Source organism: Rhinolophus sinicus, linkage group LG05, assembly GCF_036562045.2.
Source record: "Rhinolophus sinicus isolate RSC01 linkage group LG05, ASM3656204v1, whole genome shotgun sequence".
Classification (NCBI taxonomy): domain Eukaryota; kingdom Metazoa; phylum Chordata; class Mammalia; order Chiroptera; family Rhinolophidae; genus Rhinolophus; species Rhinolophus sinicus.
This window is the reverse complement of record NC_133755.1, coordinates 65,503,589-65,518,302: the sequence shown is the minus strand read 5'-3', so window position 1 is coordinate 65,518,302 and position 14,714 is coordinate 65,503,589. Positions and strand designations below refer to the sequence as shown.

The 14,714-nt window shown below is 36.4% G+C and overlaps 1 protein-coding gene across 1 annotated transcript in view; it reads left to right on the top strand.

The window, feature by feature from the left end:
* The window catches only part of GCC2 (GRIP and coiled-coil domain containing 2), a 57,139-nt gene that overhangs the window by 27,918 nt on the left and 14,507 nt on the right, over positions 1–14,714 (top strand). Inside the window, exons 14-18 of the mRNA XM_074332327.1 lie at positions 3,464–3,564; positions 3,660–3,737; positions 4,705–4,842; positions 6,003–6,124; positions 7,821–7,997. Of these exons, the coding sequence (XP_074188428.1) occupies positions 3,464–3,564; positions 3,660–3,737; positions 4,705–4,842; positions 6,003–6,124; positions 7,821–7,997 (616 nt within the window). The remainder of the gene's footprint in view (positions 1–3,463; positions 3,565–3,659; positions 3,738–4,704; positions 4,843–6,002; positions 6,125–7,820; positions 7,998–14,714) is intronic.

The window sequence follows — 14,714 nt, the reverse complement described above, 5'->3', positions numbered from 1 at the left end:
TACAATAAGGTCAGACATGAGATCAAGACATAAAGTATGTTCTTTCTACCTCTGTTATGACTAAGCTCTCCCATAAATTTGCCTTTGAGCTTCTCAGAGGCCAGAGCAAAGACAGAAATACTATCGGTTATAAGGTTTACAGTATCCACAGTATTAGAACAAATGTGATGCTTCTGAGAGACACAGCTTTTCCTGGTGCTCTGGTGTGTGAGAGAACTTTTCTTAGGCATTTTATAAAAGGTCTGTGTCATATGGGAACAATGGTCCCAGAACTGACTTGGATATCACACAGTATCCATAGAGCTTTTTAGAAAGCATCAGCGCAGATGTAAAGAATCAGACTCTTAAAGGGTGGGGCCTTGAAATCTGTGTTTTCAAAAGCCTCCTCTATCATTTTGAAATTCATGCTAGCTTAGGAGTGTCAAACATCTACACATAGCAAAATTAAAACTACCAATTGAATAAATGGTGTTAGGTAAGAGTTTATTGTGTACATAAGAATGGTTTACAACTGGGAGCTTTCAAATTCAAAGCCTGATAGCTCAGGGGTATGATGTCACAGGATGACTGAGAAAGTAAAAATGAGGAAGTTGTTGAACCTTTATAATGTTTGGTTATTATAATGGGGGTTTCCAGCCCATGAGAGATTAGTTAAAAATGATTATTGGATATCATTTTTAGGAAGATGACTTAAGTTTATTTTATGATTATCAGAGACAGTTACAAATAGCACCCAAATTAAATCTTATTTTGCAGAATAAGCTAAATTAAATTTCCTTTATTATGGATTAAGTGGAGTTTTTGTCTGCTCAGGGAATTTTCAAGTCCAGTCTCTATTTTGTATTTAATTTTAACAGTATCACTGATAATTTGGACTTGTATTCTCAGTGTTGTCCTCACAATAAATAAAATAGCTAATCATTCATGACTGTTTTGTAATGCATGATTCATTCAGCTTGTGGCCAAATCTCAGTTCAATAAAGGAGATTCCATGAATGAGTAACCCAATGAAGTCCACGTATGCAGAGTTCTGATTATCTGCCTATATTCAGGGATAAAATTTAGACTAGTCAGACAATTGAACAGATTGTATAGTTTCCAGACTATTCACTATGCGTAAACCATTAACGATGATGCATATACCCTATCTTCCAGCTACGTTCTTGGTGCAAATTGAATAGCAGAACTTTAGGTTATATTCCAAAAATGCAAACATTTGCTTTTGCGAATTAATGAATCCGTATATTTTTGGTAGTCAGCTAGCTGAAAGAGAGGCTGATACCTTGGAAAAACTGAAAAGAGGTGCTTACTCAAGAAGATTACCCATTTCTCACTGATAAATAAGTACAGAAATAAGTGGTACAGGCAGTGAATGCTAAGAGTTCAGAAAGGAGAGAGATTTTATGGACTGACACTTAAAATTTGGGGCTCAGGTTGAGCCTTGAAGATAAGGTTTGGATTGGGGAAGGGTATTCTTTCTGCAGCTGTGGTATGAGCAAAAGTTAAAATAATTTTGAAAGGCTTGACTAGTTGGAGTGAAGGTTTGATCTGTTAGGGAGAAGTGAAGTATAATTAGGAAGGTGTTTTTCATCCAGTTCATTAAGTACCTGAATACCAGAATGTATTGGGGACCTTTTTAAAGACAGTGGAGAAGATTTACCTGCCTAGTATATCAGATTAATTAGAATGGTGTAGAATCTTAGAAAAGCCACCAGCCTTGCGGCAGCAAAGACCATGGAAGTCTGGGCCAAGGAGTTGTGGTAGAGTAGAAAGAAGATAAGGAAGCATCAGGACAATGTTCCATGCGGGGGAAAAAAAAAAATTATTTTGACTCATTCTGCCTAATGATTAGGAATGTCAATCTTAATCTCAAATCCCTAAGACACCTGACCCCAGTCCAACTTTTCTTCTTAATTCTCATTACTTTCTCACAGGTAAAAAGGACTACTCATTTTTCCTGAGACAAGATTTAACTGTGTATTTCATCTGTTGCTCTTCCTTTCATGCCCTTGCCCTCCCAACCCCATGTTCCTTCACCTTTTGAAATCCTTCCTAATCTTACATGTTTCCTGTTCTATGAAATCTTCCTTGTCCTGTGCAAACTTTATATAACCTTTAGTCTGTGTGTTCCCCATAGCCTATTGTATTTTGTTTTTAACATTTATATTTTGCTTTACGTTATCATGTAAGATGTTATCCCCTAATTTTATTCTATGTATTCTTTGAACTCAGGGACTTACTATATCTTGCTTATCATAATTCCTGGAGCATTTAACAAAGACTTTGTATGTAATTTGTACTTTACGAAATGCTTTTTAGAACTGGGTAAATAGTTGCCAGAGAAAAACTGAATAAGATTCATCATAAAAAGGCATAGAAAAGATTTATTTTTACAGTACACCTATTCATATTTACCAAGCAATACAATCTACATAGGTGGATTTAACTTCATAAAGTTAACCATTGCTTATAAGATCTTTTAGCAACACGGTTACAGGGCCGGTATAACTGGTCTAGACTAGGTGTCAAGCACGCTTTTACTGTAAAGGACCAAATAGTAAATCTTCATGACTTCCACGTGGTCTCTATCATACAGTCTTTCACAACAGGGTGTGGCGAGATTCGGTCTGCTGGTTGTAGATGGGTACCTGTGATCTAGACAATGAATCCATGTGTTCCTATTTGATATTTGTTTCTTCTTTACCTCTGTTAGCATAACATTTTTGTCTTCCTTATGTTTCAATTTGTTCCTTAGTGAACTATTTTTATTTTTCACTGACAGTCCCTTTAAAACAATTAGTATCACAAAAATGGACAACCAGGTATTTGCCTCTGATGTGATATAATTGGAAATACACAGCACCTATTTTGAAGTATTTCCTAAAGTAAAGTCTTTATCTTTTAGCTATATAGTTAAGTATATACCTTTATTTTAGAAATTCATACTAAAATATTTACAGATGAATTGTTAAAAAAACAACAACAAACAAACAGTGGGGCACTAGGGTAAGGGTATACAGATAGGGATTGGCAAACTTGCTTTATAAAGGGCCAGACCATAAATATTTCAGGCTTTGCAGGCCATATAGTCTCTACCACCTTTATTCAAGTCTACCATTGTTGCACTAAAGCAGCCTTAAGCAATATTCAAACAGATGAGCCTGGCTGTGTTCTAATAAAACTATTCACCAAGATAGGCAGCAGCCAGATTTGGCCTGTGGGCCTGACTCCTGGTCTGGGTGAATAAGATTGGCCACGTGTTGGTAGTTGTTAAAGCCAGGTGATGGGCACGGGGGTTTGTTGTACTGGTGTCACTATTGTTGTATATGTTTGAAATGTCCCATAATAAAAAGCTTAGATAAGTTTCTTTAAAAGATACATTAATACAAAGAAAAGACTCATCATTTACTTGATTCACTCATAAAAATTGTTTCTTCTTTTCTGAAATTATTTCTTGTACTAGGTTCACTACAGTGTTCATTGCAACAATATGAAGAAAAAAACACCAAAATCAAGCAATTGCTTGTGAAGACCAAGAAAGAACTGGCAGATTCAAAGCAAGCAGTATGTTAATTTCTCAGTTTCATGTTTCAATACTTATTCGTAGTGCATTTATGAATAATTTCTTTTTTTAATTTAACAAGATTCTTATTCTGTAGGAAACTGATCACTTAATGCTTCAAGCATCTTTAAAGGGCGATTTGGAGGCAAGCCAACAGCAAGTAGAAGTCTATAAAGTAAGATTCTTTTTACTTTTTAAGATTTAGAAAAAATTTTCCATGTAGAAGTAAGGTACCATTTAGAGATTTTGCTAAATATTATTGTGTATACATATATATATATATTTTTTTTTACACACAGATGTACATATAACTCATATGTACATAGAGTTGGCCCTCTGTATCTGTGGGTTTTATACCCTTGGATTCAACCAACCGCAGATCATAAACAGTATTTCCGATCCATAGTTGGGAAGCTGCAGGTGCGGGGGTCCATCTGTATACATTGTTCTCTGCCATATTATATAAGAAACCTGGGTATCCTTGGATATTGGTATCCATGGGGGGATGGAGGGAGGTCCTAGAACCAATTATCTGCAGATACTGAGGGTCGATTGTATTTTTTTTCCCCTAAATATTCTTCCTCAACATTTTCAGTAAGTAGAAGCAATAAGCCAGGTATGGCATATAGCTGAGGTAACACCATTTAGCTTAAGCTAGATTCATTTCATGTATTTGAAAATCTATAATACACTAAAAATAGTGCGACATCAAAACAAGGCCCCAAACCTGCATCTAAACTTTCTAAATGATAGTATAGTCACAGGAATCAGTTTATAAAATGGCTTTATATGTTTATTATATGTTGTATTTACATTATTATTTACATTATTATTTTTATATATTTTTATATCTATACATAATATCTTAAGATGTTTGATTGAACATTGAACTATAACATGTAGTCCGGAATTTTTTCATGATTGATTTATTTTAATTGAAGGAAAATTAAATAATTTATTAAGAAAAAGTTCTACTCATATTCTCTCCACTCTTTCAAAAATAATAGATTAAAAATTCTGATATTTAATTATGTCCCGTATATATACTCATGTCTCAAAACTCAAATTTAGGTTTAAGGAAAAACTGTTTAACCAATGAAGATCGTAGTTACCAGAGTTTAACTGAAAGATTTTCCCCCCAGATTCGGCTGGCTGAAATAACATCTGAAAAACACAAAGTTCACGAGCACCTGAAGACCTCTGCAGAGCAGCACCAGCGCACGTTGAGTGCATATCAACAAAAAGTGACAGCCCTTCAGGAAGAGTGTCGTGTTGCCAAGGTTCGTTCTTCACATAGAAGGAGCATGTCACAGATGTTATTGTCAACTAGCAAGCAGTTTACTTGAGGGCTGTGGTCTCGTTTTAGTGTTTGCTGTTATTTAAGAGTGCTTAAATACCGGGTTCCACTCATCTGATCCTAACCCCATCACATAACTTTTTCTTTTTTTGCTGAATGAAAAGTTACGTGGGTACATGTTTTTGTTTCAACCTTGTTTTGCAATTTCTGTGTGTAAGAAAGTTACTTTTTTTTAAAGTTTCTATTAGAGAAGTGTTATAGTTGTTTCTGAGCGCTAAATGATTATAAAATACCGTGTTTCCCCGAAAATGAGACCTAGCCAGACAATCAACTCTAATGCATCTTTTGGAGCAAAAATTAATACAAGACCCGGTCTTATTTTATTATAATATAAGACTGGGTGTAATATAATGTTATAATAATATAATATAATATTATATAATATATAATATATAATATATTACCGGGTCTTATATTAATAAAGACTGGGTCTTATATTATACTGTATTTGCTATATATATTATACTACATTAATTTTTGCTCCAAAAGATGCGTTAGAGCTGATTGTCTGGCTAGGTCTTATTTTCAGGGAAACACGGTAATAATCTAGTAGCATGGCTGTTTAGGTCTCCTTAACCATCATACAAAACAGACAGTATAGTAGCTCTGTTGGAGGCGCAGGGAGTTTACAGATCACTTCAGGAAAGTGGAAGACCTAGAATTTAACTCTTGTCACTCTCTTTTGAAACGGAAGTTTAAGCAACTAAATTTCTTTGAGTTAATTTTTCTTGTATTTATAAAAGGAGGAAGCATCATAAGTGAAAATCTTCCTAAACTTCCAAAGGCAAATAGTGCCATTATAAAATTTATGGGTAGTAAATTAATCTACTAGGGAAGAAAACATGGTAGAAGCATGTCTTATCAGACAAGGTAATATTATTAAAAATCTTTTAAAAAGCATAAGGCCAACAGAAACACACTTTTTAGCCAAAGTTAATTGGGGAACTAAAGAGTGTCAGCCATTTTCCTCGTTTTCAAAACCAGGTTTTCTTTTTAATTCATTAATCTCTGAAAGAAAATCGGAGGATCATGTTATAATAGAAAATGCAATAGAAAAATTTTTCTCTCTTTTAAATGTTATAGGCCGAACAAGCTGCTGTAACCTCTGAATTTGAGAGCTACAAAGTCCGAGTTCATAATGTTCTAAAACAACAGAAAAATAAATCTGTGTCTCAGGCTGAAACCGAGGGAACTAAACAAGAAAGGTAAAGTCTAAATTATAAGAAATATGCAGGGTTTTTCTCCCCAAGGCAGATTCTCCACCAAGTAGGTTGTAATCTTACTTTGATTTCTTTTGACTGTGTAATTTTACATGTAATTACCAATGAGAACACTTTTTGGTTTCCCTGTGTCCCCAAACAGCAACAGGGAAACGTCACTGTGAAGGGCATTGTTACAAATGCAAAAATGTGTAAATAAAGTAAACAGTGAAACCAGGATACAGTCTTTGAGATGTAGGTGAAATAATTTCATCTTGTACGATCTAGTCATAATAGAAATAACAGACATTAAAGTTACATTATGATTAGTTTTCCAATTTTGAAGATTTAGAAGTAGAATAAAAATGCTTCCATGATATACTGATTCACCATTAATTATGCTAAACAGAAGTTGCCTAACATTTTACTTTTTTCAAAAAATTTTAAATTAAATACTAAATTTTGGTCTAGAATTAAATTTTTCTCCTTAACTTTATGAGCATCTCAATTTGTATTTCAACAGTATATTGTTTAATACTTCTCTAACACTAGCATACAAATCACTTTTGTAAATTGTTTAAAAATATATTAGGAATAAAAGATAGATAGGGCATTCTACAGCATGTGTTATGTTTTTCCAAGTAGAAGTTCAGTGTTAAAGCAGTTTTATATCTGGCTCTTACTATTTTGAGTAGGACGAAATATCCTGCAATGTTTGTATGTTTATGTTTGCATTACTTTTTGCTTATGTGTCTATTAAATATAGGAACTGTAGGCTGAAAATGATGAGATATTTATAAATAGCTCATCTTAAAGCTGAAGTTGAATATTGACACAATATAAAAATGTCACCATGTGCAAGACTTAAAAACTTTAATCATGCCAGAATTTGGGGGTCAAATTATTTTAATGTAAATGTCTTAGGTTGCTTTTACTTTTTTATACATTACTTGAAAAAAAACACCTAATAGTGCATTGTACCAGTTGTGGCAAAACTATGGGTTGGAACGTGATACCGTGTTTCCCCCAAAATAAGACTTAAACGGACCATCAGCTCTAATGCGTCTTTTGGAGCAAAAATTAATATAAGACCTGGTCTTACATTATATTAAAATAAGACCCGGTATTATACTATATTATGTTATATTATATTTATTGCATTATACCTGGTCTTATATTAAAATAAGACTGGGTCTTACATTAATTTTTGCTCCAAAAGATGCATTAGAGCTGATGTTCTGGGGTCTTATTTCCATGTTAGCTACAAAGTCCTAGTTTCCCAGGGACTTTCTTTCTCCAGGGACTTTGTTTACCTATAACTTGGTCTGATGTACCATTCTTGTAATGGTTAGAACTGTGTGATTTTTTAAATTATTATTATTTATGGCATAGTCTTACAACATAAAATAGGTTATTTTGATGCCATTTATGGTCTGCTCCATTTGAACATGAAATTTATAAGTTCAGAGACTTTTTGTAAATCTGTAGTGCCTGAGATCTAAAATCTGACTATAATGTCTTTTGCATTGTATTTAATCCTAGTCTCTGAAGTCTTCTGATTGTTATAGTTCCTTTGAATCATCCATAACAATAGCAGGAGTATGACATTGAAAGATTAAATGTTAAAAATAAAATTTATCTGAAACCACAAAATCATGTTCACCTCTTTCAAAAAATTTTTTTAATTATTTATTTGTTTTAGAGAACACCTGGAAATTCTCGTTGACCAACTGAAAATCAAATTGCAAGATACCCAAAATAATTTACAAATCCATGTATCTGAACTTCAAACATTACAGTCTGAACACGATACTCTACTAGAAAGGCACAACAAGATGCTACAGGAAACTGTGTCCAAAGAGGCAGAGCTCCGGGAAAAGTAAGGTTGCTAGCAGCACTAACAGTGTTTGTACCAGCGGCAAAGTATTTTTTTGTTCAAGCTCCTAATGTGTTGCTCCTTGGGATAAATACAAATTGAAAATAAGAAGTAGATATTTCTAAAGGCTTGATGACTGCGTTTTCTACCTTAAAACTCCCTGTTGATTGTTTTTATACTTAGCTTTTAAAGAACAGTTAATTTTATCTACTCGTTCAGTACTCTATCTTTCCTATGGCCTTCATGGCTAGAATGTTTCATTTTGAAAAAAACACTGCTTTCCAAACCTGGTATCGAATTACAAACATTTTTCTTTCTCTCTAAAGGAAAACATTCAAACAGCTGCTGACTAAAAAGAATATGCAACTTACCGTTGCCGCTCTATATTCAACTAGTCATAGTATTATACTTTTGTTAATCAGTACTTTAACTAGACATTAGGCGTATTGGCAGAATAAATAGATTATTGTGAACAAGGAACTTTGAATTCCTGTAATGAAGAAATTTGTTGGTAATATCGTATCCTAGATTGAGGAAAAGAATTCTTCATTGAGTTTGTCTTTTTTTTAAAGTTTTTATTAAGGTATAGCTAACATACAGTATTATATTAGTTTCAGGTGTACACCGTAGTTATTCAACATTTATATACTTGAAGTGAACACCGTGATAAGTCCAGCAACCATCTCACTCCATACCATGCTATTAAAATATTATTGATTATATTCCCTGTGCTGTACATTACATCCCCATGACCTATTTGTTTTATACCTGGAAATGTGAACCTCTTATTTCCCTTCACCTTTTCCCCTTGTTTTTTAATTTTTCAATTACAGATGACATTCAATGTTACATTAATTTCAGGTGTACAGCATAGTGGTTAGACACTTATATAATTTACGAAATGATCCACCTGACTAGTCTAGTACCCACCTGGCACTATACATAATTATTACCATATTATTGACTATATTCCTTTTTTCCAAACTGCTCTCCATACCCCCTCCCAACTATCACTCTGATAAATCTAGTACCCATCTGATACCATACATAGTTATGATAGTATTATTGACTATATTCCTTATATTATACTTTATATCCCCATGACTACTTTGTAACACCTATTTGTTATTTATTTATTTTTATGAAGAATGGAATTGCATTTATTGGGAAGAATTTACAACTCCATAAAAGATAGCATATACATTAATACCTCTGTCAGCTAACTCTCCCAAACTTATAGGAATTACTACCCACTTGGCATATGCTGGTCTGTTCTAGTAGCTTTGTTTTGTCAAAAAATATGACACAGAATCTTAACTATACTGGGGAAATTGTTCCAGCAAAAAAACAGTCCTTTTTTCTCTATACATGGCTCTAATGAACCAGAGTACATTAAGCCTTACATAGTAAGGTAACTAAAGATTTTATTTATTTATTTATTTATTTATTTATTTATGTATTTATTTTTATTAGTTTCAGGTGTACAACGCAACATACTAGACATCTAAACACCTCATAAAGTGATAACCCACCCCTCCCCCAAGCTCCTACCCCTCTGACATCTTATATAGCTATTACAATACCATTGACTATCTTCCCTAAGTTGTACTCCACATCCCATTATTATTATATACTATTATATTTAGATACAGTTGACATTCACTATTATTTTACTTCAGCTTCAGGTGTATAGCACATTGGTCAGGCATCTACACAGTCTATGACGTGATCCCTCTGATAAGTCCAATGCCCATCTGGCACCTTACAGTATCTTCACAACATCGTTGATTATATTGCCTATACTGTATTAACTACCAATTTGTATTTCTTAATGCCTTGACCTTTATCACCCTGTCCCCAACCCCATTCCCATCTATCACCCTGATTGATCTGGCACCTATCTCGCACCATACCTAGTTATTACAATGTTATTGACTATATCCCTTATGCTATACCCTACATCCCCATGACTACTGTATAACAGCCAATTTGTGCTTCTTAATCCCGTCCCCTTTCACCCGTCCTTAACCCCCCTCCCATCTTAAAGAAGTCCCTCTAAGATTTCTTCTAATACTGGTTTGATGGTGATGAACTCCTTCAGCTTTTTCTTGTATGGGAAGCTCCTTATCTGTCCTTCAATTCTAAATGACAGCCTTGCTGGGTATATAGCAATCTTGGTCGTAGGTCTTTGCTTTCCATCACTTGGAATATTTCCTGCCACTCCGTTCTTGCCTGCAAAGTTCCTGTTGAGAAATCAGCTGACAATCTTATGGGAGCTCCCTTGTAGGTAACTAACTGCTTTTATCTTGCTGCTTTTAAGATTCTCTCTTTGTCTTTAACCTTTGGCATTTTAATTACGATGTGTGTGGGTGTGCACCTCTTTGGGTTCATCTTGTTTGGGACTCACTGTGCTTCCTGGGTTTGTATGTCTATTTCCTTCACCAGGTTAGGGAAGTTTTCTGTCATTATTTCTTCAAATAGGTTTTCAATTCCTTGCTCTCCTTCTGGTACCCCTGTGATGTGAATGTTGGTACGCTTTATATTGTCCTGGAGGCCCCTTAAACTCTCCTCAGTTTTTTGGATTTTCTTTTTGCTGTTCTCGTTGGGTGTTTTTTGCTACTTTGTCTTCTACATCGCTGGTTGGATCCTCTGCTTCATCTATTGATTCCCTGTAATATATTCTTCATTTCCATTATTGTATCCTTTATTTATGACTAGTTATTTTTTATGGTTTCCATCTCCATTTTTATGCTTCCTATCTCTCTGTTGAAGTTCTCCCTGAGATCATTGGGCGTTCTTATAATCAGTGTTTGGAACTCTGCTTCTGGTAGAATTGCTGATCTTCATTTTGCTTAGTTCTTTTTTCTGGGACTTCTGTTCTTTTCTTTTACTTGGGACATGTTTCTGTGTCTCCCCATTTTTGCTGACTCCCTGTGCTTGTTTCTATGTATTAGGTAGGGCTGCTATGTCTCCCGGTCGTAATAGAGTGGCCTTATATAGTAGATGCCCTTATGTAGTGGTCTTAAGTGGGGCCCAGTGGAACAGTCTCCCTGGTCACTTGCACCTCGCGCTCCAGGAGTGTCCCTTGTGTTGGTTGTGTGCACCCTCCTGATATAGATTAGCCTTGATTGCTATTGGCACATCAGTGGGTGGGATTCACCATCAGGCTGACTGGCTATGGTGGTTGGCCACATCCACAGCTTATGAGCTTCTGTGCAGAGGGCTTACCCCATGGAGTGGGATTTGCCCCAGTGGGCTTTGGTGCCTGTTGAGACTGCTCTTTGGGTGTGCCACTTGTGGGGCTAATTGGATGTTGCTCTGCTGTTTTCTGAAGTCAACCCCCAGTTATGTCGGTTCTGGGGTTTCCTGGGAGGGGTCCGGTTGAGGCCCTGGCCAGCCACTACCTGTGACCGGCTAAGGACAATCTGGTAGAACCTATAAAGTGTTTCGTGGTTGGTCGCTTCCTGTGCTTAACCTGGAGGCATAGGGGAGAGGCCACATTGTGATCTGAGGACAGCTGCCACCAGTACCAAGCCTGTGTAGCTCTGCAAAAAGCCAGGACACTTTGAGGCCTGCTGCTGCCTGCCAGCTCCCATAAGGTTCTGCTGTTTATAAAACCTTAATGTGGAATGCAAGTTGGGTGAGTTGGGCCTCAGGGAGTCACCAGGGTAGGACTAGTGTTCATTAGCTTAGATTCTGGTTTGGTGTCAGTGCTGAGCCTGGAACTACCCAGCAAAAGTCTTAAGAGCACACCAAAGCCAGTTGCCACCCACCTGGAGCCCACAGACCCCTGAGAGTTGTCCAGGAGTGCAATGTGGGCGGGGCTGGCTGCTGTCCAGCGTTACGTGAGTTACATGGGCCAGGGTCCTAGGGAGTCACCAGGGTAGAGCGAGTGGAGTTTACCATGCCAATTCAGATTCAAATTTGGCTATGTGAAAGAGGGCTCAATACAGGAAAGATGTTACCCTCCTGTTGGCTGCACAGGAAGAGGACCCCAGACAGGGAAAACGGTGACTGTTCCTCCAGTCCTCACCCTGAAGTCACACAACTCAGTCTCTCCCCATATGTCTCTGATGCACCCCAAGTCATTGCCCCTCTGGCTGATCCCAGTGTGAGTGCCTGCGAGCCAGTGAGTCTGTGTGCGGGCCCTTTAAGAGGATGTCTGTGTTTCCTGTACCTTCTGTTTCCACCCAGATGGTCAGAATCCCCACTGTTTTTCAGAGACAGATGTTGTAGGAGTGCCTCTTCCTGGCACTGGTACTCTTGGCTTGGGATCCCAGTGTGTGGGGCTGGGGTTCTTTGCTCCTCCAGCGGGAACCTCTACGGCCAAGATAGCCCTTCTGATTCTCAGCTTCCACATGGAAGTATGGGGCTGGCCCATTCTGCATCTCTGCCCCACCTACCAGTCTCCGTGTGGCTTCTTCTTTATGTAACTTAGTTATAGGGCTTTAGTTCAGCTAGGCTCCAGATGGTTCACCAGGTTATTTTTCTATAATTTAGTTGAAATTTTAATGTTGTCACTGGAGGAGGCAAGCACAGTGTTTTTCTACTCTGCCATCTTGGCTCTGTTACGCATTTAGTATCTTCAAGGATGTTAGGATACTTTATATATGTCAGATATGTTTATAATACATGCCCATCTTATGCTAATCTTAAAAGTGAATGCACTTTATTTTCTTGGCTTTTTAATCTTTTAACTGTGATTTATATGTTAGTCACATAAAGCAAACGTTTCAGGAAAGATCTACCAATTTTATAACTGCCTATCTCCAGGGTTTGCCATGAGATTAGCTTACGTATAATGACGCTTACATGATACATTAGAAATTTCCAACACTTATTCATTACTCTAGAAAAGTTATTGCAAATTATATTGCTAACATGAGTAAAGTGCAGGTGATGCCTCTGAAGTAATTCAATAATTCAGTAAATATTTTTTGAGCACCTTCACCTACTATATGCCAATCAGTGTTCATGGCATTTTGAGGTATCTATAGGGGTCTTCCCCCAAACTGTTAAAAACTAATGATATTGTTGCTGTCTGTGCCCTAGTATGGAGAAATAGCCTTTTCCTTATAGATTCTCTTTTTTACTCATTTTAATATTCATACTTTCCCTGTACAGTGGTACCTCGGTTTTCTAACATAATCCGTTCCAAAAGTCCATTCGAGTTCTGAAGTGTTCGAAAACTGAGGCACCGTTTCCCCACAGAAAGTAATGTAAAATGAATTAATCCGTTCCAGACCTTTAAAATCAACCCCTAAAACTGCAAATTTAGCATGAATGTTACTATCTAGTGATACCATAGATCCATAAAATTGTTGGCATTTGTAAACCGAAATGTTCGTCAACGGAGACGTTTGAAAACCAAGGTACCACAGTATAAGATTTTTTTAATGGCTCCGGAGGACTAAATAGGGTGACCAGCTAATACCTGCATTGTCATAAGACCGAGCTAGTATAAACACCCCAGTAAGAGCTGGGACAGAAAAGTGAACTTTCGTCATCATAGTTGTTCAGTTCCAAGTAGGAGTTTAAGCTTCTAGCTCTCTCAAATAGGTAAATTCAGAAGTGTCATTGATACCACCTGAAACCTACAAGCCTTATCCTAGCCCTAAATGTACCTTTTTTCTTCCTTTTTCTTACCTTTACTTGCTTGGTAGATATTGTTTGAACAAAATACTTGCAGGAAAAATGCAGGTTTGAAGGGTAAATAGACACTAGCAGTCTCTAAACTCATTAATTGATAAGAATTTGGCAATTGTGATACCTTTTCTGAAGCATGGTATTTTTATTGCACGTGTCTCCCTTTAGCAGCTAAATCTTGTTTTAAAATCTTATGTGGTGTGCATATATGTAGCACATAAAAAATAGATCTCAGAAAGCTACGTGCTAGGCCATGAATGATGTTTGTCTCTGGAAGTGGGATTTTACACTGTTGTGGGTGGGAGTGAATACAGAGGGCTTTCAGTGTTTTCTATACTTGCTGTTGTATTGTTTGAATTTTTATGATAGTGTACGTGTGGATCCCTTGTGTAAAAGGAAAATGTTTTGTTTTACCAAAGCCAAACATAAAGCATCAACACTACAACGGAGCCATTAAAAATGGTGGTTTTCAAATGGTAGGTCCCTTGCTAGTGTCACACTAAATACATAAAATCACATGGAAAATTGCTTAAAGTAGGCAATTCCTAGGACCACCTTTGGAGATTCTGATTCAGTGGCTCAAGGTTGAGAATTAGATGTTTCTATTTTTGACAGAGTACCCCAATGATTCTAAAGTACAGTGAGATTCAGAAACAACTGTAATAAACCAAGTTTTTGGTTTCAGAGTGTCATGTTAATTGGCTCAAAAAGGAATACTTTCTTTCTAAGGCTTTCTTTATGAATCAAATGATAATGTTCTTTTCTCGTGGTTTTAGGATAGCAGAGAAAAGATATATTAATTCTATGTTTATAGAAACTACCACATAAGATAACCTGAAGTGGACTAATTGAAAGTATATATTTTTATTCTCTAAATAAAGTTCTATTTTCTGATAAACTATGAAGGAAGTTTCTCATCTGAACCATACAACATAGTTTCCCAGCCAAGGCTCCTCATCTGAACTATGGAACACAGAATATGATTTCTCTCATCACATATGAGAGAAATGATGACAGCTGGCATCATTTCTTCCCAGGATTTCCACAACTAGCACTATTATAGATGCATGGAAG